Genomic DNA, 26,217 nt, shown 5'->3' on the forward strand with positions numbered 1-26,217 from the left:
ACCAACAACTGTGCCAGTTCCAAGCAATAAACCAACTGGAAAGGCCCAAGTAAGATCAAGAAAGCCCAAAAGAAGCAAAGGAGAAAGAAAACACAGAGAAGTTAAACATACTGAAATGGAAATAGGAGAACAAACAAGAGAGACAGAGACTGTGGCAAGTGCAACTGAACAAGTGAGACAGGCAGTTTGTAAGAGCCACAAAGTATTGCTTGAATCTTGAAAAAAAATCAGTAGCCATAAAAGTAAGGTGCGAAGGAATAGACTGGAAAGCAAGGACCTCCTGAAGAGAGTGCATTTACTACTGAGATATCTGGTAGTGCTGTTAGCACATCAAGAACAACTTATTGGTTTCTGTTGATCTTTCAAAACATATTCAAGGTCTGAGATTTCCAGGTTCCAATTTGAGGCCACAGAAAGGACAACTGTTACTGCATTAAACTTGCACTGTTAAACACATTGATGCCTTTCGGTCCTTACTTGCTCAGCATAGAGGAACAGACTCACTGCCCTGGTGGAGGGTCAAACATACACAAATGCAAAAGTCATACCCTCAAAAGCAATAGCAATTCAATCATATATATAATAGTCTCCCCCAAATTAGATTTTCACAGTCCTATTTAACAAGACAAAGCTTCAATAGAGTGAACTCATCTCTTCCATTCTCAAATTACATAGAAGCACGCTGTGCTACTGATGCCACTAATTAGATGATTAAATACCATTCTAGGTGATATGCTTTCAATGTAAAATAATTATTTTTGATGGGCAATATATTTGCTCAGTCTCATTTTTAATCACAATATCATACTTTTTTAATTAAATGAAATTCCTCCCTCTGATTTTGCATGAGAAGAGCAACCAGCAGGAGAAACAGTGCCAAGGGTGGATTGTCCAAGTACCATAATGCATGCACTTCTTCACAAAGGACCCCAGCATTCTCTGGATGGAATATAAATTTTCAGAGAAAAGCAAAGTCTTTATTCCTTTGAAACAGGTCAGTTGAGGAAGCACTGAGCACACTGAAAACTTTCCCTGTCAAAACAAAAGATTTTTTGCCATGGTCTAATGAAGGACATTTCTAACTTTTCCTTTACTCCTCTTCAGGGGGAGAACAGCAAACAAAGCAAAGGCTTTGTCTTCCTAAATAAATCAGGGCACAATCCACTACATGACAAAGTACTGTTGTCTTTTTGCCCCGTACTTAAAGAAAAGTAATGATATTTTGTGTTCTATGACAGAAAGTGGTTCTGCTGAGCACTGGAAATAAGTTAACAAAGAGAATTTTTTAGAAACCATCTGAGAAACTTCCTTCAGGGCTGAGCAGTCCAGTGCAACGTTGAACAGCTGACAAGGTTGTAAAGGAAGGATTCAGTCTTCACCTGCATCTTATCCAGCCATGCCAGTACCAAACCAGACCATTACTGAGGGCTGTCTGCTGCTGGGGGTAGAAGAAAGACTGAGGAGAAGAGACGCCTTTTCTGTTTCCATGGAGAGGGTTTGGTCCATCCACCCTGACTGCATTGCCAGCCTCGGTGTGAAGCAGAAAGAGCTGCTGTCATTTTTCTCTTCTCACTTATGCGACTCTCCACGGCATCAAATTCTGCAGTCAGAAGATCTGATGGAATATCCTCTCGTAAAGTGGCTGCTTCATGCTTCAAGAGCCCTGCTCACTGCACCATGTATCACAGCTTCTTTGGCTCAACAATGACATGGAATTACACAGAACGGGGTGCAGCACAATTAAAATTGATCAAAATGCTTTAGTTGACACTGAAAATTAAAACCTAAAGCACAAGCAACAAAACTGCTCTTTTCCCTCTTTCCTCTCTACACAGGGACGTGCCTGGCTCCTCCACATGAGCTCTAACTACTGGAGTCTGACCTTCTGCACACACACAAGCTCACTTACGTGAGCAGCTTTATAAGATCAGGGAGATTGCTCAGATGAGGGCGGTTTTGCAAGGAATATTCTTGGAAAGTGAAGTAACTATCTTCCTGACTATAGTGAATTAGTATTCCCTTTGGGGAAAGAGAGCTCTCAGACTTTAATATAAAATTTTCAATGCTCTACAGACTTCAAAATTATTGTATAGAATTTCATCACAAGAGCACACCTGATATAGGGTGATGGAGACTTCTTTGATATATCCTATAGAAAGACTCAAAACGAGTTTTCAATTTACTGGTCTAGTGCCTGCCATTACATTCGAACAGACTTCCAGCGTCAGAGGGAGGCAAATCTCTTACTCTCTGCAAATTGTTTTTCCACAGGAACAGTTGACAAGGTACCGTCGTTTCGTTCTGTTTAGGGAAGGAGGCAATGCAGCCAAAGCCATTATAAATTCCCTTCAGTGGTTCAAAACACTCCAGCAACAACATGATTCAATTCTGTACCCTCACACAGATGCCAAACCTGAGACGAAGCCACGTATTGGCAGCATGGCAGGAGCCCAGATGGGGGGAACACCAGCACAGCCTTAGGAGGCACCACAGCTTTTATTCCAATGAAGTCCCAAAGACAAGTTTCAAGTTTCTTACAGCACTCACTGGGCAAAACACCCACAGCAACTCTGTAGTACCAGTTACAGAGATGAACAAAGAGGAAATAGGAAGGACTGGACCTGGAGGGAAATAAAAAGGGACATGGGCTTTTCCAAACACGACTTAGACACTCACCTTGGTGAGGAGCACCACGCGCTTCTGCAGCCGCCGGACCAGCGCCTCCTGATGCTCCCGTCTCTTCCTCTCGTCCAAGAGCTGGCTCTGCACCCGCAGGATTTCCTCCTGGAGCTGCTGCCGGGCCCTCTCCAGCATTCGAGCACTAAGGAAGACAACACAGAGTTGTGAATTCTTGGCCACGGCCTCTCAGTCACAGAGATCAGGGAAACCTGAGACAAGCATCGCCATGGCCCAGGACACCAGGACTGGTGGCATTGCAGCTTCCAGCTGTGCTACTAAAACAGGGTAGCTGCAGTCTCATTATCAGCTGTTGTCAGAAAAAGATGTGAGAGAAGAACTATCCCAGTGACAGCCTTCTTGGGCAGCACAAGACAATTACTGGTACCTCACACATACAAAGCATTTAAATAATTGTGTATCTGTTTCAAAATCAGTTTGCCTTTGAGAACATGCCTTGTTTTCAACAAACAACACAAAATCTTGGGTTATACTGAATCTTTTCATCTTCTTCTAAGTAGAAGTAAAAACTGAGTTTTAATATCATCTGCTTTGACTGACAGGTAGTACTCAGCAAGTAATTATAGCCACCACCTGCACACTGCTCTTGCCAGCAACCTGTGTTGGAAAAGAAATGTCTTCCGAGGCCAGGTGATTAGCACTTCTTTTGAAATGTGGACATGATTCTCAATTAAACCAGAATAATTTGGTCCCTCTTCTTCTCAGTTCTCTGTGCAGCACAACGTGGTGATGCACAATTATCCAAGTGTTCCTGGAGATGCTCTCCATGTGTGCCCTTCAGACACTGGGCCTGCTGCTGGGACACTAATGGGCAGCTGCTCCAAGGCTCACACCAGGCAGCTCATCACAGATCAGCTGCTGGCAAAGACGCTTGATGAACAACAACACAAAAGTGAAATCATCCTTGTGATTGTTATGAGTTGGTTCATAATGTAAATATGATGAGTTTATCCAAGACTTCACAAAGGATTTAAAGAGTGAGCAGGACATAAAAGTATTGCACACAAGTCAAAAACCCTCAAGCAAGTGAAAAAGATCAAACCCAATACCTCTAGTTTGCTCAGGAACTGAAGGTCTTTTTTTCTCTGATGGTAAAAACAACACTGGAAAATTTATGAGTGCTTCCAAGGGGTCTTATTTCTCCTTATAATTAAAAGAAAATAAATCAAAATGCTTGTAGATAAAATAGCACTATTGTTAAGGTACTGTTTAGATAGATCCAAAAGGGAATACAGCATAAATCAAGCACAATCTGCAGTGCCAGGTCACTAAATTGTATTTCTTGGGAAATTTATGTAGGAATTTACAAAAATTCCAAAGCAGCTTTCTCTCCACCTCCAAATCCTCCTCCTTGAAAATATTACACCTTTTAAAGCACTGGATAAATCAGAAACCTGTTTAAAGCTCCAGTTCAATTTGGAACTATTCATAGATCAATGTAATAATCAAAAAGTGTGAAATAGTCTCTTCATTGTCATATTCAGGTGGGAAAGTTCATCAAGAGGGAAGTTCATCTGCATTTAAAACTGGATAATTGCATTACCAGGGTCCCACTGCTTCCTTGGACCTGTTTTAATTAATCAGTTAAGAGGGGAACCTGTGTCCAACAGTGGTGTCTGTGGTGATGGAACATGCACATGGGTCAGCCTACCAAGCCTACAAAACAGGCCAGAATGGATGGGTGAGACCAGGTAACCTCAACCTCATTACAGGTCATTCCCCAAAATTCTTTTTTTTATGCACAGGATAAATAGAAATACAAAACCCTCACCAACTGTGTTAAAAAAACCCTAAATTGCACTATGTAAACTTGACTGCAGATATTTTTTGCTCTTGTAAAAGAACCTTGGTCCTGATTAGTTAAAATCAAAAATGCAAATGTAAGATTAAATACCACCAAACAGCCAAAATCTCACATTTTATTACTGCAAAATGTTTTGGTAAGACAACAGAGAAATCTTTTTTCCTAATCTTCCAATACTGTGACTTGTTTCTGTAAATGCTGAGTGGACTGACAAATTATGATTGATTTGACATTCACAAAGAAAAATGAGATATGTGCTAGGTTTCCTCCCTCAAATAATAATGAAAAATATTTCAGATTCACATCTCTGGTAGAGCACAGACATTCAGCCATACACAAAACTCTCAAAGTAGGTTGGAAAAACAACTGTTTCAAAACATGAGAAAAGTTAAGCAAAGAGAGGCAAATGGGCAATTTCCTCAGCCACTGCATGGAAATAACACATTCATCTGTTTGTATTTCAGTCCCAGAACAAATGTGGTGTTAATGTACATGAAATTTAAATTCCAGAGATGTCTATGGAAGCGGGGACAATCCCCAGGCTCTCCGAACTGACTGTTACCAAAGGTTTCCTTGCTATGGGAGGCGTGAAATTCAACTTCCTTACAACTCTCCACACCATGCCAAAGCTCATTATTGAGATCCTTTCTTCCCCTCTTAGGGCAGATTGATAATTCTTCCAGAAACTGCACCAAATACAATATAAACTGCCTCTATAAGAAAAAATCCCAAAAGAAAGTTATATTTCTTATTGACCCAGAACAGGATTTGAAAGTAGGTGCTGCAAAGTAAAAGCTGTTAAAGCCAGACTTGTGCACTCTTCTTCCACCCCAATGACACCTATGGCTTTTCAGAAGTAATTGCTCACTCAATATGAGCATTAAAATATAAAATAAAGTTCTCGATTCAACAAAAGCTTGGAGAACTGGCATTTTAAAATCTTTACAAGTTCAAAGTAAACCTTTCTAAGCCTTAAAGAGAAAAAGTCATTTCTGTTTATCAGCCTATTAATGTTCCTTGTTCCACATCCCAGTGAATGAGATGCCAACATCTTTCTGTTCTGAGCTGTTGAGCCTCTTCATATTTTACTCTTCCCTTCTGTAATCCACTTTAATGCAATCTTAATGATAAAACTTCATTTTCCAGAATATTCTTTGAAAGACTGAGAACAATGAAGGCACGGAGTGAATTCTGAAGCTGTAAGATACATTTTAATAATCTCCTTCAAAAATTACAAAAGCAGCTGACAGTTTCCCCCCTGCCTCAGTGCTCCATAAAACATTATTTTAATCCTCCCATCCTTTCAGTAGCCAAGTACCTCAGTTACTAAAAAAATAACAGGGAAAACAAACAGGGTGCCAGAACCAGAGTGTGTATTAACCTGAGAGGAAAACAAGAGGTCCAGGGAGGCACAGAGACAATTAGAAGAGCAACACTGTCTGGGTCGTGTTGTAACTCAGGAAAAGATGAGACACATGTATGTACCAGGGCCAGCTGTCAGGAGAGAGATCACATCAAAGAGAAGCACCGAAGAGCAGCGTGTGATGGGAGGAACACTGAGGGGAAACAGTGACAGCCCTGCTGCACACACAGAACAGGGAAACAGAACCATCAACAGCTTCATGTCGGAGTCCAAAATAAAAAGGTTAATGCAGAAGCTAATGAGGCAAAAAGGAGCAAGGGGAATTGCTTTGTAGCAAGACATTTGGATGAAGAAACACCCATTCCTGAGGCTTGACAAGTCGGAGCTGTCTCAGTGTATCCACACATTTACAGACAGTACGCACATAAACCACACTGTAAACTCATAAACAGAGCTGAACAAGAATGTTATTTTTCAATCCAGTTCTTCCCCCTCAGGTTTTATAAGCCAACATGAAGGCATAAGCAGGAGGTGGGTAACTCCAGCCTGTCTTATACTGTCCTGGGTAGTGGCAGGACATCCCTGTCTGTGCCCTTCCTGAGGGCTCCTTCCAATCTCCAATTTTCAGCACAACTTTCCCCCATTGGCCTCTGCCCAACCTGCCTTGATGGGAACTCCCACCATCCAGGATGGGAATTAACATGGAAAAACATGAAGGGAGAAGATTATAACAAAATCTGGCTTAAAAAGGGTTAGGACACAGGACAGGAAAAGTGGGGCTTGGCAAAACAGAAAAATATCCATCTTATGTTACAAAAGGAAAACACCTGATCCATCACAAAATGCTACTGAAGACTGATGGGAGCTCTGGGATGCAGAAAGGAGCTGCCCAGCCCAGTACATTTAAGGCAGGTAGAGCAGCAAAATAAACATCAGGAAGTAGGAGATTATTTTAGTGCTGCAAGTATTTTCACTAAAAGTTGGGAGGTTTGAGTGTTAATTTTTATTAAAATAAGATTGTTTCATCATCTTCTGCTTCCTTTCTTCTTCACACAGAATTGTGGATAGAGGGAAGCAGCAGCTCCCATCCCTGCCCTCAAACACTGCCCAGCTACTGAAACTGTGGAGGCCAACAGGTCTGTGTTATCATCTGCTCACTACATTCAGAAAGAGGAACAATACAAAATATGATCACCCTTAGTGGAAGTTATCACAGGGGCTATATTTTTTAAGCTTTAACTGTGCCTTCCAGAGAGCCATATGAAATACTGCTACACAAAATGCCACATGAAACAGTCCACAGAGAGCCAGCAGGACAAGCTTTCTTCTTGCTATTTATTTCTCACAAACATCTGCAAACTTTCTCTTGGTTCACACCTTGTATTTTCTCAAAGACCTATAGAACTCACCATCATCAGGCTTCCATAAACCACAAATCATTCAAAAATAAGCAGTTCATAAATCACTTTGCTGCTCTACGTACAAGGAAGACTCGAATCAGACTGAATTTATAATGAGGGAACAACATAAAGAGAATTATTTTGCTAGTGCAGCCAGATGAAATGGGTAAGAAGCAGACAGACATTTGGAGCCTTATTGCTACGCTGACGATGTTTTATCTGTGAGACAGTATTTAATTTTACTCCCTAACCAGCAGCACAACTATCAGGCTGCAAAATGCAGTTCCACCAAAGTGAACAGTTACAGAACAGAAATAACACATATTTTCTGCCCCAGCCCCAATACAATGGCCATAATTGACTGGCAGGAGCTAAGATTTACCAAAAGAAATTCATATCAGGCCCCCTCTGCTTCCTTTCATTACGGGGTCATCACAGGGCTGTGCTGTCAGCAGCGCTCTGGAGGAGCCAAGCCCAGGAACGCTGCCAAGACAGCCCAGTGTGGCTCCACCTGAATGGACACTTAACCAGCCACTCAACGTGAGATTTACTGTCACAGGACTAAACATGCTTCCCACATCCATCATCAAGCTGAGAATGAAAGCAATGTCTTAATAAATGAGAAACCTCCGTGGTTTGTTTTGGGGTTTATGTTTAAACATGAATAATTTCAACGTCCATCACTGAATTCTGGAATGTAAAATATTCCAAGGGTGAGACAGCTATAGGCATAAATGTCCTTTTGCCAAGCCTCTAAACCTTAAGTGTTCATAGGGCCAAAGCTTCTGCTAAAGGTATTTATTTGGCAAATAAAACTTTTACTGGTGTTTAAAAACCACTGAGCCCACACTGCTCATTGCTGCACTTGAAAATGCTGCTTGTCTTCAGTACAACTGGCTACAGGAGAGATCAAGCTGATAGCTGAATAAACAAAGTGATTTATAATAGCTTATGCAGACATATCTATTAAGGGCTTTTGGTGTGTCCAAATGCTCATGGCTCTTGTTCTGAATCAACAAGCCAGACACACTTGCATCCTGAGCAAACTGATTCCCTTCATAGTGCTTGGAGAGGAGTAAATTCTAAATGTACTTAATAAAATGCAAGTAATTAAAAAGCAGGAGTTAAAAACAACAGTCCTCTATGATTATTAACACAGCATATAGCCAGCACTCCATGTATCATCTCTCTCTGTATCATTTGTATGTGGCATTTGGTAATTATGGAAAACAGCCTATTTTTAAAGAGCATTCACTGATAAGGATTTTCCACTCCTACTCTGAGATAAGAATAATCCCCCTAGTACAAGTTTGAAGTGTCTTTCCAACACTGCAGAGAACAGGATGCTCATACAGAGATGCCTTCTGACCACACACTGATGCACCAAACCAAGCCAAGATGTTCACTAAACTGTTCAAAATGCATTACAGGGAGTTGGGAAGAGATTTTCTCCATTGCCATTATTTCATTAAGTGTCATGCTCATTTAGTCCCCTTTGCAGCCCCTCATTTTGGCTCTCCTAATGACCTGGCTGGTGAGCAAGGGCAGCCCATGGGCAACACTGTCAGTAAGGAAACATGTGGAGTTTCAGCACCAAAAGATGTCCAATGTCTCTCTCTTCCCCATCTCCACCCACCCAGCTCTGAACACCCAATGCAAAGGAGTAAAATACAGGAGGAAGGGAAATGCCATAAGAGGAAGGAAAAGAAACAAACAAGCCCCCTCCAAAAACAACCCAAGGAAGAATTTTGAAAGGAAACCTTGTCTCCAGCCAGGATCCAAGCACCCTCTCTGCAGCTGGCTTTATTTACATCATCTAATTCAAATTCTAAATGATTCAAGTGTTATTACACTTTTTTCTTTAAAAACAAAAATGACAACAACTGAAACAAAACTGGCAATAAGAAAACCCAAAGACTGAAATAATTACTAATCAAAGCCTGTACATGGGCTGGTGAAGTCACTGGCCAGCTCTACCCAGTAATTTCTCTTCATGTCGGCTCTGATGGGTTTTATATTTCTAACATTTCATCAATTTGAATCACTAAATTCAATTTGCATTCACAGATAAACAGAGAAGGAATAATAAATACTCTCATCTGACCTTGAAGTATGACACAGAAAATTGCCCTCGATGATTTCATTTCAGTCTGAACAAGAATGAATAATGCAGTTGGCCCCATCAGTTACCAATCTATACTCACACTTGTGGGCTGGAGGAACTCATGGCTGTGCTAAATATGATGGGGAAAGTCGAAACTTCTCACTCTTTTTTCCACTAGCCTTTTTCTGCTGCTCCCTCACTATAGAGATTAAGCCCCTTCCTCTGTCCTTCCCCACCAACCCCACTGACTCCAATACACAACCCTCTGTGTTGCAGTTCATTGCACAGTCAACAAGAGGGAAGAGAAGTGAAGGCATTGCTGAGTTTTCTCAACCCAATATACGTAATATTATGTATATTATAAAATGCACATTAAGTCTTCTCCTTCCCAGTCAGCTGTCGAGTCACTGGGCCAAGTCTCCAGCACTGGTGTGAAGCAAATCCACAACACAGGCAACTGGTGACATGAACATCACCAGTGGAATATTTCCAATTTCTGTTATGCACTCAAACATACCATGAGAGCAGGAAAGTCATCTGGGAATAGGCAGCATGAAAGCTGAGAAGCTGCAAGAATAAAGATCTGATAAAGAAGAGAGAAAAAAGTAAATTCCCTTGAAGTGGGGAAAGAAATGAGTAGGAAAATGGTTGTGTTGAACCAACTTGTCAGCAAACAAATCTGCTGAAATTCCAGGCTCTTGACAGTTAGATAATGGCTTATCTTAATAAAATAAGAAGGGTCAAAGTGTTTGGATGAGAAAAACAAAACATTAAACCCTCCACTGCAATATAGCAAGTGAGTCCTCACAGACTGGTGACTCATTACAGCTTCGTGAAGGTTCTGAGGATCTGTTTCAAATTACCTTTCCCGATGAGACCTCATTTCCAAAGTGCATTACTGCACTCCACAATGAAATGAGTATTGAAATGAGGATTGTATATTACTCTCAGTCACTTTTTTTTTTTAATATCTGAATCTAAGAATACCTGGACAAATTTACAGAAACACATTTGTTTAAAATACTTTTTGCAGAACAGTTCGATGATGGACCCCCACCATCAGTCTCACTAAAATACAAAGTTATGGCTCAGCATTTCAGCACCAGGCTTTTGTCAGTGAAAACCCCTCCAGGTTCTGTGATGAAAACCTGTCTAGGATTTCCCTGTGGACTCAGAAGAGAATTCGTAATGTTACTTGTTGACAACAAATAAACCCAAACAATTAAGTGCTACCCCCCAGCACTTACCCATGGGACACTGGCACAGATAAAAGCAAAGGGATGGTGCAGAGTCACTCAGCTCTCTGTGACAAGCACTCTGCCAGACTGCTGTTCTTGGCTTTCCTTTCTCACAAGCACCAATTTAACTTTATCTCAAATCCACCTCCCACCTGCTTTGACTCAATTTATGTCAAAGCAGTCTACCAGGATCCAAGCCATACTGAGCACAGCGTTGTAACAGACCTGCTAATCCTGAAATCCACAATATGGAGGCACGTTAAGTCTGCAGAGATCTTAAAAATTCCATGACCAAATAACCTGACTTATAACCATGAATTTTCCAAATGCCACCATGTCTTTGGGCACAAACAACGTGACATGGCAGGGGAGGATCTTTCCTACCACGCTCTAACAACAAATCAGGATTCAGTGGTAACTGCATCTGTTTTCTGCAGGATCTCTGCCTCATTGACTGCAGAATTTGGAAGATTAATGAAGCACAGAAATTGCTTAAAGAGAATGGTCTCACATTAAGGCAACTGAAAGCCTCCCAAAAAAGCTGGTTCCAATTCTTGCCTATGCCAGAGCTCCCAGTGATACCAGGAACTTTTCAATGGTAGTCCTTGGTGCTTAGTCACCAGGCAGCCCTTGGTGCTGAGCTCCAGTGCTGGGCTCTGACTCTGCAGCTGAAATCAGTAGCAGCTACTCATGCCATAGGAAGCCTTGGGTAATGTTAAGTGTTCTGAAAGAAAAAGTTTCAAATATTCCACATTGCCATCCCCCAAAATAAGGCTATACTTTCTCCTTGGTTTGCATCTGGTATAATAGGACTAGCATAAGAAATAACTAATAAATTATTAAATTTCTCTGTAGAAAAACATTAATAGCTGCTCATTAAGTCAACATAATCCACTGTCTCTGCCAAGTGAAGCAGGAATGGTGCGTGCTATAGGAGACCAGACTGAAGAGGCACCAGGTGACTTGATTTCTGGCATCTCCTACCCTCTGAGAGCTTCAAATTGCAACCCTGATGTTGCCTTGCAAGTAACTTATTTTCCTTATGGGAAAAATAGTCCTTCAAAACTGAAAAAAAAATTAAAGCAAGATTGTAAATCTAAAAACAAGAAAGAGGAAAAACATTAGATTAGCTGAAACTGCCCCAAAACCATCCAGTGTGGGTTAAGTTTCATCCCAATGATATCATTTTATATTCTCATATACATCCATTTTGGGCATGTACATAAGGACACACAGACCCACGAAGCAGAGAAGAGCTGGTCTCCAGCCATCTGGTGTCAGATAATGAGACTAAAGAAACTGGGATCTTTCCAAGCTCGACTGTCACACCAGGAATATCTGCCATTCCTTCTGCAGTGGCTCTGCAGCCCCTCTCTCTGTAAATCCAAGGAATACTGCACAGCTGCACACCCTCCCTGCCTGGCTGTGTCTGGGCAGCTCAGCAGAGGCAAAAGGCTTTCTCAGACCCTGTTTCCAAGCTGTGGTTTTTCCCCACAAAAACGATATGCCCAGATCAGACTTAGTATGAAGAGTCCTGCAAACCTCACTCCTAAAACACCCTGTGGATGTTTGTTTTTCCCATTTCACCCAGAAATCCAGAGCACCATTTCAATTTTCCACTGCATTGTTGACACTCTTAGGACTTACCTGAAGGACATATTTCTCTAATTTCTATCCCCCAAATTAGCTCAAAGAAGCCTTAAACCAATACAAGGTGAGGGGAATAAAGCTGTCACTGTGGAAGGAGAACTGCCAGAACAACTACATTTATGGCCCTGTTACATCAATTCTTCTGCATCAATATTTTTAAGTGTTTAATAAAACAATACTACATGCAATGCAATCTTTTTGTAATGAATACTTTATAAAGAAACCACTCAAGTGAACATGTAAATAGCCTTTTATACAGTAGTTTCAGGTTTCAAATTCACTAGATGAGTAGAGAGGTCAGATCCTTTATTTTGGGGTGAAGTTGTGATAGGGAAATGAATTTAAAGATGCGATAACCAAGTAATTTTGTTTCTGTACCACTCATAAAAGAACTGCTCTGTTCAATGTAATTTGGTGTCAGTCAGTTGGTACCACAAATCACACATCAACCAGCTCCATATTGGAGGGACAGGATGACAGTCCAGAGTGCATTCCACAGGTACAGCTCTCAGCACTGTGGCACCCTAATTCATCACTGTCTTGGTTTAACCCCAGCCAGCAAACAGCACCACACAGCCACTCACACCCTGGTGGGACAGGGCAGAGACTTGGAAGGGTAAAAGTAAGAAAACTCTAGAGTTTAAAGAGGTTAATAATTGAAATTAAATAAAATTATGATGATGATTATAACAATAATGAAAAATAAAGGAAAAATAAAATAAATCCCAAGTAAAATGAGTGATTCAAATGAAAAACAATTTCTCACACCCAACCAATTAATGCCCAGCCTGTAGTGCACCCCTGGACAGCTTTGCCCCCAGCTGATATGCAGAGCATGACACCATATGGTCTGAACATCATGGAATGGTTTGGGTTGGAAGAAACCTTAAAGATCATCCCATGCTCCAAGGGCAGGGACACCTTCCACTAGACCAGGTTGCTCACAGACCCATCCAACCTGGCCTTGGACACTTCCAGGGATGAGGCAGGAACAGCTTCTCTGGGGACCCTGTGCCAGGGCCTGCCCAACCTCACAGTAAATAATCTCTTCCTAATATCTAAACTGTCTTCCAGTTTGAAGCCGTTCTCCCTCATCCTGTCCCTCCACACCCTTTCAAGCAGTCTCTCCCCATCTTTCTTGCAGGCTCCCTTCAGGAACTGGAAGACCACAATTAGGTCCCCCCAAAACCTTCTCTTTTCCAGGCTAAACAACCCCAATTCTCTCAGCATTTCATAGCAGAGGGGCTAGGAAAGCATGACAGACAATGCTGCTGATGTGTTTATTTTTGCAAACTCCTTTATGAAGGAAAGAAAAAAACCTTCTATGAGAGCTTATATGGGCCAGCAAAACAAAGTGACAAGGAAAAGTTGCCAAGACTGAGACTGAAAGCCCAAGGCAGTAACTGGGACACGCAGCTCACACTCTCTGGAGCTGCCCATCAGCACCATTAGCACAGCTGGTCCCCCCCAGCCCTCATCCCATTGAACACCCCCATGTTCAATAGAGGCACTTTGGCAGCCAATAGATGGGCTGTGCTCAGCACACCCTTCGATTGCCACCTGTCTTCCTTCTCATCTCCCCTGCTGCCTTCATTGTACCTCATTAATATAGCCCAGTCCTCCTGTTTACTTCCTTATCGATCCACCGGCTCCTGCACGGGAAAAGGCGTCAATGCAGTTAAGGGCAGGCACCTGCTTGGAGACTTCACCCTTCAGCTGCTTTCTGAGAACGTTTTATTCTCACTGGATAATAAGATTCTGTGGTTAAAGGAGCTCTTAGGTATTGGCATTGTCATAAAATGCTCCTTGTGTCCTACTTCAGTGGAGCTGACAAACTCTCTGCTTGCTGTCACTGGACTAATGAGAAAAGAAGCACTTCTAAAGAGCTTTGGGTACTTCTGCATTGCAAAGTGAAAAGGAGAAAGTAAGATATTTCATCGATGTTCCATTTCATTCCAAAGCCCCATAAAGAGGAAAGAAAAAAGGGAATGTTTCTGCACAATCACTGTATCAAGAAAGCAGCTCACTTATTAATCTCTCCTTCCTCCGCATTCACTGGCTTGGGGGCTTGGAAAGTTGACACTTGACTTGAAAAATGCCAACTCTAAGCAGTTTATTTCCTCTTGAACTTTAAGAGCTGACTGAGACAGAAATGACCTTTAAAAAGGCAGGGTTAGTTCTTGTACGAATTGATAGAAGGATTCTTTGCTTACACAGCACAGCAAGACACTGAGCAAATCTCCTGTACAAACTCCCCTCTCTCACCAGGGGCAAGAACAACACTGTGTTCCATCAGTCACAAGATCCACAAAACTGGAGGATGTGGAACCTGGTGACCCAGCTTGTCTACATCAAGAGGGGAAGAGTGGGCTACAGCCATAAACTGATGGCTTACATGCACAGGACAGAGACTACCCCAATATTCATACCCTCAAAACATCTTCCATCACAAGGAAGCAGTCCAGGCACAACCAAAATTAGGTAGACCCACCAACTTGTACCTAAATACCACCACCACCCCAGATTACAAAACAGCCATGCAGGCCAGTGGGACACAGCAAGATACCAGGACTCCTGTTTTGGGAGATCTCTCTGGTGGTTGTGACTTTGCTCACACCAATCTCTGCTGAAGCTGCTGAAAAAGAAACTAATCCCTACATTAATGGTCTCTGATAAAAGGCAGTTTGAAATGCAAATCAATACCCAACAGTAACTAATACTGGCTGCCACGCGAGTAGCCAGAAATGTAACTGGGCAGAATATTCTTGTCTGAGGTCCACCAGACAATTAATACCACCAGATGTCCAAAGAAAGGCACAATTGAAGGATTTCGTGGCAGCAGGGAGTAACCTGGGAATTTTGATAAAGGAAATTCAAAAAGCAAATATCTGGGATGCTAATAGGGATGGGGATACATTGGAGACAAATAAGTTTAGTTTGCCTGTGTGCTAATAATGGCACTTGGGGGTACAGAATTTGAAGCTATAAAGTGCCCTGCTGAAGGGAAAGTCTGTGTCTACATCTGCATATTAAATTAAATGATATTTCATTATCCCAAATAGTTCAGAATTATTCACCTGTTACTCCCTCTGTAAGGAAGGCAGATGTAGCCATTTTTGTAACAGCAAAATGTTAATGCAGGAGATGAGCAATCCTTCCACTGCTGGCAGAGAAACTCCTGAAAGTAGGGTTGAAATTTTCCCTCCCAAACTTTTTTTTTAAATTTTATTTTATTTCTAGCCTTGATCTTTGTCTACTAAGCCATGCTGACTCCAAGCAGTAAAGAACTGATGGAGTTCAGAAATCTCCAGTGAAGTATGAAGTATCACTTTGCCATCAGCAGCAATGAAATGCTTCCAATCTACCATCAGCCCACTTAAGCAGAAGCAGACATCTTACAGAGAGAACCCCACGGCTATTCTGTGCAGCATTTTCGTTTTCTCTGGAAGGAAAATATACATCAAACTCACAAAGGCAGACAGAAGAAGTCAAGCCTTATATAGTCTAGGTTAACTTATTAATAATGAATCATTTTTGTCATTATTCCTAAGGTTTAGCATCAGCCATTATGCCTGCAGAAATATTGGATGTTTTGCTCTCCAGGCATGACAGGGAACCACAGCATCAGTGGGATATTGAGTGGAAACTCTCAAATAAGAGCTTTGCACCTCACTGCTGGCAGACTTAGAAAACTTCTGCACCTGAAATACATGTATAGCTCTATGTGCAGTGTGTGTGTATATATATATATACACACACATAGATACATAGGCACAAGCACACAGTACTTATCCACGCATAGTAAAGAATACCTGCACTGTTTCATCCTCCATAGTGTTGCAAAAGCTGCAAGTATTATTTCTTTATATATTTTTAAATACTGACTGATCTCTCTGATGGGGTTTTTCCTATGCATATAATCACAGGTGTCAGAGAGGTGTTTACTCCTGCAATCCATGACACTCCCACCTCCAAAGTCACTGCACAACCTCTTCTTTTAACAGTCAATTTAATCGTGTTTAGCCTCCAACTGTTGCTTTCACACACAAAATGCTGCTTTTGGGGCTCTAACTCTTGTGCATAAACAGGCTCTTCAACATCTGTAGGGCAAGATGAAAACACAGAAATCCAGATTTATACAGTAGGTGTATAACTGTTGCAAAACAGATTTGCTCAACCATAATACACATCAAACAACATTAAAAAGCAGCAAGGAACTACCATCTGATTTACATGAAATGTACTTTGAGACTTGTAACTTTCGCCTGAAGGTTTTAATTAAAGCAATTCATGTCCCAGGGCGTTTTCCTTGTCACAAAGAGGCTTCTTCATTCAGCTGCTTCAAGGACTCTGCTCTCTGTGCTTTGGCACCATCTAATCACTCCCGGGGGAGCAAACGGCAACACGAACACAGATCAGAAAAACAGCCTTAAAAGAACCAAGAAAGATGAAGAACTAAATGTAAAAGAAGAAACAATTTTGTACCCTTTATCCAAGAGTCTGTTAGATCTTTGGAATGACAACAAAGAGGGGGAAAGGTGCTGGTCTGAGTGAAATCTGAGACTTGTGAGTTCTGTCACTGTTTGCTGAAACGTTCCAACGCGTGTGTTCCCAGATCTAACTTCCAAGGGACCATCTTCAGTCAGGGAATTTTTCTATCCTTTTTTTTTTTTGAAAGAAGAAAGCAGTGAACAAGATTCCACATCTGGCAGGTCTTTCCTTTGTCATTTAATTGAGAGGCAGAAGAATTTACTATCACCTGCTTTGGTTCCTCCAGGTATTTTAGCAGAGACGTACTCAGTGACTCAGAGAAAGGGTGGAATTTTCCCCCAGATTTCATGCAGCAGCACAGAAAACAAAGTTCACTGAAGGATGAAGAAACATCAACAGTATTAGGCAAGACACAATAAATAATCTTAAACTAGTGGGTTGTGTAAGTCAGGCTCTAGAACATAAGGTAAAGCTGAGCAAGTTTTTTTTCTGAAAATGAGGAATCCATCTTTACCATAAGGACTTTAACTCAAATACTGCAATAACAAACTGTTGGAGTCCTTAGTCTAGGCAGATATATTAACTTTAAAATGGCATTCAAGCAGAAATCTGACCATTTTATTGCAAATACACCTTCAAAAATTCACAAGAAGCTTGTAAGAATACCAAAAATATCTAATTCCAGCAACAGCAACAATGTCACCCATGAATGCCAGTGGAGTCACTTGTGGGTTGGTGTTGCTTGTGATGCTCTCACAGAGCAGCTGCACCAGCTACAAATGATGTTCCAACCCAAAGACTGTTTGGAGGGCCTTTTTGTATTCAGGTGACAGCCAGGAACAGCCAGGAGGTGCTTCACAGGCTTCCTAAATTGCTACATAAAGATGAGGTTATATCGAAAAGATAACTCAGAGAGCAACTACATATGGCCATCACAGATTAAAGGAAAATAATAAATAAGGAAATAGAAATAATTTTTAAAACAACCAAGTAAGCAAGCATGACAGCAAAAAACAACAGGACAGAACATTAAAGACACACAAATTCATCAGGGTATTATGGAGGATATTTTGTGCATATACACTGCCTGAACTGACAGGCTGTTAACCTGGGAGAGGTTATTCTTTAATGTTATGGCTGTTCAAAGCTATTCTCAAATTGAATAAAAACAGTAAACACCAAAACCCCAAACCTGTTAAAGTTTCCAAATATCCTATTTTGTATAGTATAATGCTATAATGGCAATCATTTCCCCCAAAATTAAATATTTTTTGATCCTTAGCTAATTTTATGACATTTTTAGTATCTCAAAATGAGTATATATTGACAAGTCTACTTGGAATCACTTAAATCAGTCTAACAGTCAGTCACTCAAGTTTAGTTGAATTCATTAATCTATTTAGGGATAATTGATTCCATAACTCCAGCTATTAGGTATTGATAGCATTTATATTTTTAACATCCTGAGAATTATTTGAAAATCCATAGGTCTGTAATTACTTGTTACAAACTTCATACAGGAGTATTTTAAAACCCTAATCTGGCTGATTTCATCAGTGCTTTTCTGATCCTTCTCTACATCTAGACAACAATAACTGATTCATCCCAAGGCTGTTCACTCTCCCCTTTTCAGGATCTTGGTGTTCCAATATTTGTGTGTCTATTAAGGCAGGACAGTCTAGTGAAATGACTGTTTTAATGGTTTTATAAAAAATGTATAGAAACATTTCTATTGATTAAAGGATCCTTTTAAAAAGAATTAATGTTTGTAGTTTACTAGTAGTGCTTACAGAATAAAACCAGTTTCACAAGTTCATCTTTTTTTTTTTAATTTAATTGGATTTGTGAAATAGTTATCCACTTGTGGTGCAGTATATGCAGTGTGTATATATATAAAAGCATTGGAATTAAAGAGAATGAAGGTACAATCCAACACTTACATTGCACTGAACTTTCCAACCACCTCTCTTAACTACAGCACAGAGAATTCTTACAAAGATTACACAGGCAAGTGGATATTTCTAGACCAGCTGAGAAACTTATATTTGGTTTTCTGCCACCATCATCAACAGAACAAAGGCTGAGCAAAAGGATATTGTCTGTCAGCTCCTCAGCGTGTTTTTAAGGCTGAATTAAAGCACTGAACTGAAATAAAAGATTGCTTTTGAAACTAAAACATATCCTTCCCCAAGTTAACCACCCAACACCCAGAATTCCAGTGGAACTGCCAGAGACAAGCACTAAGAACCACAACCGAGTGCACCAAGTAATGCTTCACTTTCAAATACACAGGAAGAACAGTGTCTTGCAAACACCAGGAATGCACAAAACACTTCCACAACACCAAATGTATGTTCTTTTCCTTTGGTTATCAGACACCTCACACCCCTCTGAGCCTTCCTCAACATGGGCCTGCTACTCCCTTATTTTGGTAACCAGTGCTCATTTACTCACAGAAAGTAGAACTGCTTTAACCTAAGGCACATAAGAGAAATAACTCCAGTTTTGCCTCAGACTGAAGACTAAATTTAATCAAGTCACAGAATCACAGACTGTTCTGAGTTGGAAGGAACCCACAAGGATCCTCAAGTCTGAGTCTTAAGTCAATGGCTCACATAGGGGATTGAACCCATGACCTTGGCAGCATTAGAACCAAGTTTTAACCAACTGAGCTCATCTCAGGGTCTCAGGGTTTTTTTAAAGTGGGGCTCAAACTCAGGTTGCAGCCTGCAAGGCTCATTCCCAAGTTTTATCTATTTTTGAAAAGGCTTTTTCATTCCCTAAGAAAACTGCTGGCAATTTGGTTTCAACAAACAAACACAAGCTTCCCATGAGGTCTTACACCAAGTTGTTGAGTAGAAAATAGTGGGTTTAGCACTTAGCAGGTTTCATCAACATGAGGAGACACACTGGGTTTGCTCCATATAAAATACCATAGGGCAGAGCACCAATATTGAATATTCAAACAACTTCCAGTAGTTATTCCCCTTTTTCTTCAAGCTCCTATAAAAACATCATAAGCAATCATGTTAAATAACATCATATTTATTTACATAAAGCTAATTGCAGTGCCTGTCTCCACTGCCATCCCAAGACAAATCCTGCAGCCAGGAGAGAGCCCTGAAGAGAGAGAAACTAATCCATACAGACACCTGAACAATCTTCTCCTGCCTTCAGGAGGCTCCCTGCTGAATCCTGAAAACCTGAATCAATTTGACATCAACTAATTGTGTTTCTTCTTCTCCCCATCTTGCCAAGCGAGGGCCAGATAGAAACCCTCAGCAGCACAAGTTACCGACACTGCAGTGGAGTTCTCACCTGGGAAGGTAAAATTTGGATTGTTGAGAAGATTACAGGTGCCAGACCTACAGGTTCATTAGAAGAAATTAGTGTGTTTTTGCACAAGATTCAATGTGCATTGATTTTTTTTTTAAATCAGAAATATTGAGTGTTATCAACTACAAGGCTCTGCCAGTAGCTCTGCATTTTTAAAAATCAATCTGAAAACCCAATGTATCCAAAGAACAAACTAAAACCACCTAATGATTACATTTAGTAGCATACTAGTAGATCTAAATGCAAGTTCAAGGAAAAAAGAGACTACAAATAAATATAAGACTGTAATAGCTGTAAATGTCTTGCCTTTAGGAACATCTAATTTATTTTTTTAAAAGGTAGGTTCTAAGTCTCCTGTTTGCTCTCCTCTGGGTCCCATAAACTGTGACTATATTAATATAAAGCTTAGTCTGCTCTTAAAGAACAGCTGAACAGCTTAGTTTCTACTCTAATCTTCACCAAAGGTCGTATTTCAAACAGGCTTTTTCCACTCCTTTATGTGTTGTGTGCAGGAGACGTGCTGGGGTGGGCTGCCTTTCCTCCAAACAATTCAGATGAAGATTCAGCCCAAACTGGTTTGCAGGAGACACTGACATTTCTCATCCAGCCACATCTCTTCTTAAAGTATTTTCAAACCCATTAAATTCCGAGCTCATGTGCCTGGGAGGGTCCCCTGACACACACGTGGTCTGTGCAGTCGTACAGAGCCTGCAGACACAGCTCGAAAACAAGAGTGAAGATTTCCTATTCACTTCATGTGTTTGCTGTGGATAGCAGTGATAATTAACCAGAGAGATGTAAATTAATTTCATAATGGATAATTCCAGTGGAAACATCCAGCTGTCCTGAAACTGGTTTGTGCCTGGAATTGAGACTAAAACCTGGCATTTTCCACCCTCCATTCTGGATATTTCCCCAGTGTTTCATCCCATAATCCCTGAGCAGTGAGGAGATTGACTGTTGAGAAAAACTACTACAAAAATTGTAGTAGCTGACCTGTCAGCAGACCTGTCCAACTTAGAAACACATCCACAACCAGAAGGGTGCTGGCGCAGTGGCTTAAACATTTATTCTTAATTATTTGTTTTATTGTCTAATCTGAAGTATGCATGTATGCAGATATGCATATAAAGTGATATTTTAAAGTATTGCATTTATAGGTAACAGCAAAAGTTAGGAAAGAGGAAATTTAAGTTTTCAATCACCTGTAAGCTGCAATAACACTTAGTTAAACATCACCACTCCACACATGAGCCCCACTGACAGCATTCATCCTCACACGTTTGTGTGTACACACCAAAGAAAATACTATTTGTGTTTACACACAAGGAAATGATTTTTGCTTTGCTTCCATTCAAGACACATTAAGCCTGAAAAGCAAAGGCAGGCACCACAGTGTGCTGAGTGGAGAAGAGGCTTCCAAAACTGCCTGTGAGTCACAGCAATTAACAGAATTAGATGGTGACCCTTTGAGTCCAATCTGTGACATCGTTTGGATGGGGGAAAAATTAGTACGAAAGGGGAAATGTGCTTTGTGTTTGTTGTATCTCCAGTCCAATAGACTTCTCCTGGCTTGGCTGGTGGTTGGGCTATCACCATCATACTTGGATTATCCTTGGCTGTGTTCCATGCTGGGTAGTCCCTCCCTGGCAATGTCCTTCCTGCACAGAAAGCCCAGCAGGCTCTGGATCAGATGGTTGGAAACACATTTCTTAGAGATTCACTTCAAAGCTGTGCTCATGACTAAGGGCTTTACCAGACCTGGTAAGAACTGTGCTAATCCCTGTATTTCTGTACCAAACTAGGAAAATGAGGCAGAGCTTCTGGGGCAAAAAGGTGCTGTGTAAAGGCTGCTCTGCCATGAGCAACCTGCTCTCAGCTGTCAGCCACATGAAGCTGTATTTTAAGTATAACATGTATGGATTGTAGGCATCACCCATCTTGCAGGGCACGTAATCCTGACCTGCCATGCAAGTGCCAGGGAACTAAGACCAAGATTTATGACCCCCAGTTAGTTCTGTCCTAGTGTTTTACTCACAGAACTTGGGATATTTTGCCCCTTTTCCTTTAACTTTTTCCCTGAAATTGATTTTTCTGTGCATGAAAAATCATAAAGTATTTGAAACTGAAGATAAAATACCTCCAAACCTCTGTTAGATCCATGGGTTCCTGCCATGCCAGAGTTAACTTGTGAGAAACAGTCCAGACCCAATGTTCTTACTTTCCAAATGAACACAGAACAAGGTTTGAAATAAGATTTTACATTCAGAAATTCTCTTTTTTTGCATTTCTCATGGTCAGATAGTGCAATGCAGCCCCACTAAAATGAGACAAAAAGCCATTCTGTGCTGAAACACTAAAAGCCCTTCATACTCACAAATTCCTCATCTCATTTTTCAAGGAGAATCTCTTGCAGAAACATTACAAAACCATTTTCTTCCCCTTTCATCTTCATGAAACAGCACATTATTTCCATACAGGGAGCTGAGGTGCAAGGGCATTAAAATCCAAACAGAGTCATTATGGTGACCAAGCAGCCAGGAGTCATTTCTAACTAAACTCAGCTGCAAATCTCTTGCTCCAGACCACAACACCTCGGAAGCTCCACAGACTGAACAAAGGCTGAAGAATTTCATCCTCTACCCAAACATAAGTAATAAAGTACATACTCCCATTGTAATTTCCTTAAATGAGGCTGAACTGGCAGACTCTGATATAGAGAGAACAGAAATGCTGGACCAAGCTAAATTACCTCTATAGTGTTTATGGTATATGGCAATGTTCATTCATACAGAGGCCTCTGCAAAGTGGTCACCTTCAATCTCAAGAAATAAAAACAGTATATAAAGTCTCAGGTAACTGGGTGAACATAGTTACAAACAGGGATTTCTTTAGCCTGAAGACAGACTTAAGATTTAAAAGCAATTTATTTTCCACTTTCTGTAATATTTTAAAATATTAATTAGTGGTTGTCCAGTTCTTTAAAGTAAATTCCATCTGAAATTGATAAAACAACTCTTTTGTGTTTAGCCATTGAATTATTTTGCATTTGATGATACAGTTATAAATTAATTGCAGCAGGAACAGATCTAAGAACTAAAACTAACAGGTTGGGGCTCTTATCTGGGATTCAGCAGATCTAAGTTCAAAGCCACACTGAGCCTCAGGCTTTCAGCTTAACCTCAGGCAATTCATTTAACCTCCCCTGTACCTCTGTTACTGATCTGTACAACACTGTATTTAATAAGAATGTTACAATACTTATCTACAGTGTTTATATGATAAACATGCAAAAAAATCTGGCACTGAGATCTATGTGGGTACCTACAGACACACAGAAGACTCAAAACCCAGACGGTTCTCAACAGAACCTTCAGGCACAAATAATATTTCCTCTCAAAAGGAGAGGAAAAAACCCCACATCTCCCAAAAGCCCAGGAATTGTCATAAAAGAACTGTCAGAAAGAAAACACAGAAAACTTTTCTCTCAGTATCAGTAGCCCCAGTGCAAGAGCACAATAAATGAGAGATACAGGTTTGCAGACAGCCAGCTCAGAGGGAAAAATCACCTTAATTTCAGATAACAAAAGAGAAATGAGAGGAGACAAAACCAATTGGTTGTGCCTGGGTGTTCCCTGCAGTTCCAGGAGGAGCCGTGCTGGGGGCAACACTCAGTGCCTGTGGCTTCCAGAGGGAATCCAATGGGCCACTCAGGGGCTGCTGGGCAGGGACAGCACGGTGGTGTCTCCAGGAGAAGCATCTTGTGTTTTCCACCTGTCCTGGTGCATCGACTTGTTTGCAAAGGGAAATCTGGACACAGTCTTGGCAGGACACAGAGGAGGGGGTGGATTTTGAACCGCGATGACAAAGGCAAAAATAAGAATCAGCAGCTTTCTGATAACCTGAGCACTTTCAGTAAGCTGTGGTCAAGGTTGGCAGGTAATAACACTCAGTGTATTTTATCAGATAAAACAGATTAACCTTATGGGACTGAGCCATATATTAGATTTCCCAATAAATGGCTGTGATTTAGCAATCTCCTGGGGATGAGGAGGGAATGCAGAGCAAAGAACTGCACTTCTGCTTCCTTACAGCCCTTCCTCAAAGCCACTTCTGTCCAGAGATAAGGAGGACAGGCAGCCAAGAACTGATCAAATGAACCCACGGAAGACATTCAGATGTGCCAGTGGAAATAAACCACTTCACTGAACTGAGCTGCGTTTCTTTAAAGAGAGAAATCTGAACAAATACTGAGGCATTTCAAAGGAAGATACTCCTGGCACTCTCCATGAGCAGCAGCACGAGCAAGTTGGCTGATAAAGCAGATTCAGCCACTAAAGCAAATGGAATTCGCATTTAGTTAGTGGAAATCTACTGCATACCCGAGGGTGATGAACATTAAACAGTGTGAAATTTTATTGCATTTTTCTGCTCCCCTCCTGGGATTTTTATGATGGTAACCATTTTTTGCATATAAACAGCATGAGCTCCAAAAGCTTCATTTTAATCGAAGATGTTCCATTAAAATTTAACATGTGCAAAGGTTTGAGTGCTGAGGCTTCTTTGTGAAGAATGTCATATTTAAACAGTTAGTGAATTAAACCCACGTTCATGTTGTGAATGGTAAGGTGAGTTACCCAGCAGGTTCAGAAGTACAGTGAATTTGCTCTGGGGATAATTTGCAATGTTTTTGAATATTCCTGGTGTTCAGAAAGTTACCTGTCTTGTCATGCAGAAGATGGATTTCCTGAACACCCACCTACATTATTAACATTTATACCCTGCCACCCTTTGCACTGAGTACACTCATATTCCATTTTAAAGACTGTTGCTATTCCCTCAAAAACCACTATTCACAGCAGTCACAGTGGGTCAGACCAAACCTAATCTAGCCCAGCACTCTGTCTTCAGTGGCAGCCAAGGCAGATGCCTTTGGAAAAACATAAGAGCAGGACAAACGCACAGTGAAACTTTTGCAGAGTATTCTCCTTGTCTCCAGCAACTTCTAGCTCAGATATGGTGCCTTTGTAATAACAAACCCAAATGTACTTTTCTTCCTTTGGTGTTTTCACTCCCTTTTTGAACTTCTACAGCATCCTACAAAACGGTATCCCAAACTTAATCCTACTCATGGTGACGTGTGGGTTCACACCTGCAGATTTCATTTGCTGGTCTCCAGTTCCTGCAGCACAGACAGACATTCAGCATCAGAGAAAACACTGAGTTTTCCTGAACACAAGGAGACAGTAACAAGAAAACACATAAAGGAAGTGGAGGTGATAAAGATGCACATCCAAATGGTGAAGAGACAGACAATTCTTCACTAAGCAGATACTCTACCTAGCTGCAGGAACTACTGCATGGAAATCAACCAAAATTCATGACAAATTAAATTGTTTCAACACATTTTTACTGGTAGCACACAGATAACAAGTCTCTAAAGAAAATCCCAAACTGGATTACAACTAGGTTTTTATAGCCCCAAGTATCAGAGAAGTTTTATGAGACAGAGGAGAGAGTCAGCAGCTGCACAGAACACCTTCCATTTAAAAGACAGGATAATAAATGGATATAAACACCATTGAAGGAACAAGAAAAATAAATACTGTCTTATTGTCCTTAGTCATGCTAACAGCTTAAAAGGCAAGCTGGGGGTTGCAGCTATTTTGCATCCAAAAACCAACCTGCACTTGGATTTTAAGCAAGGAAGACAAATGGCAAACAGAAGGGACTACATAAATAAAATGTCTGTATGTAAAAGAATGGGAAAACCAGAAGGGAAGAAGGATCTTAGCAATAAGAGCAGCTCAAAGACTTTAGGGCAAATGAAAAGGTGATAATAAAAGGAAAGTAGCCACTAGTGGAATGTATGCAAAAAATGAACCACAGTTGGTACTGACACTTTAGCACCAGTCAAGAAGCAACGCTGCAATCAAGAAGCTACAAAAATCCCTCTGGATAACAAAAGGTCACTCTGAACTTACAAGATTTAGAGGGACATGCCCTCAGAGGGACAACAAAGTGAGGACAAGTCATACCTGTGCATTCTACTTCCTAAAAAACATTGCTCCAAAGCAAGTGAGTACTGAAGGAAGAGGCACATGGCTTCTTCTGCAACATCACGAAGGGAGACT

The 26,217-nt window shown here is 40.9% G+C and overlaps 1 protein-coding gene across 2 annotated transcripts in view; it reads right to left on the minus strand.

Annotated features, from left to right (window-relative positions):
- MAD1L1 (mitotic arrest deficient 1 like 1) overlaps positions 1 to 26,217 on the minus strand; it is a 356,012-nt gene that overhangs the window by 251,048 nt on the left and 78,747 nt on the right. For both annotated transcript variants that reach the window (XM_071570868.1, XM_071570869.1), the window contains one exon: positions 2,677 to 2,821. In XM_071570868.1, coding sequence (XP_071426969.1) covers positions 2,677 to 2,821 — 145 coding nt within the window. The remainder of the gene's footprint in view (positions 1 to 2,676; positions 2,822 to 26,217) is intronic.

Source organism: Pithys albifrons, chromosome 16 (assembly GCF_047495875.1).
Source record: "Pithys albifrons albifrons isolate INPA30051 chromosome 16, PitAlb_v1, whole genome shotgun sequence".
Lineage (NCBI taxonomy): Eukaryota > Metazoa > Chordata > Aves > Passeriformes > Thamnophilidae > Pithys > Pithys albifrons.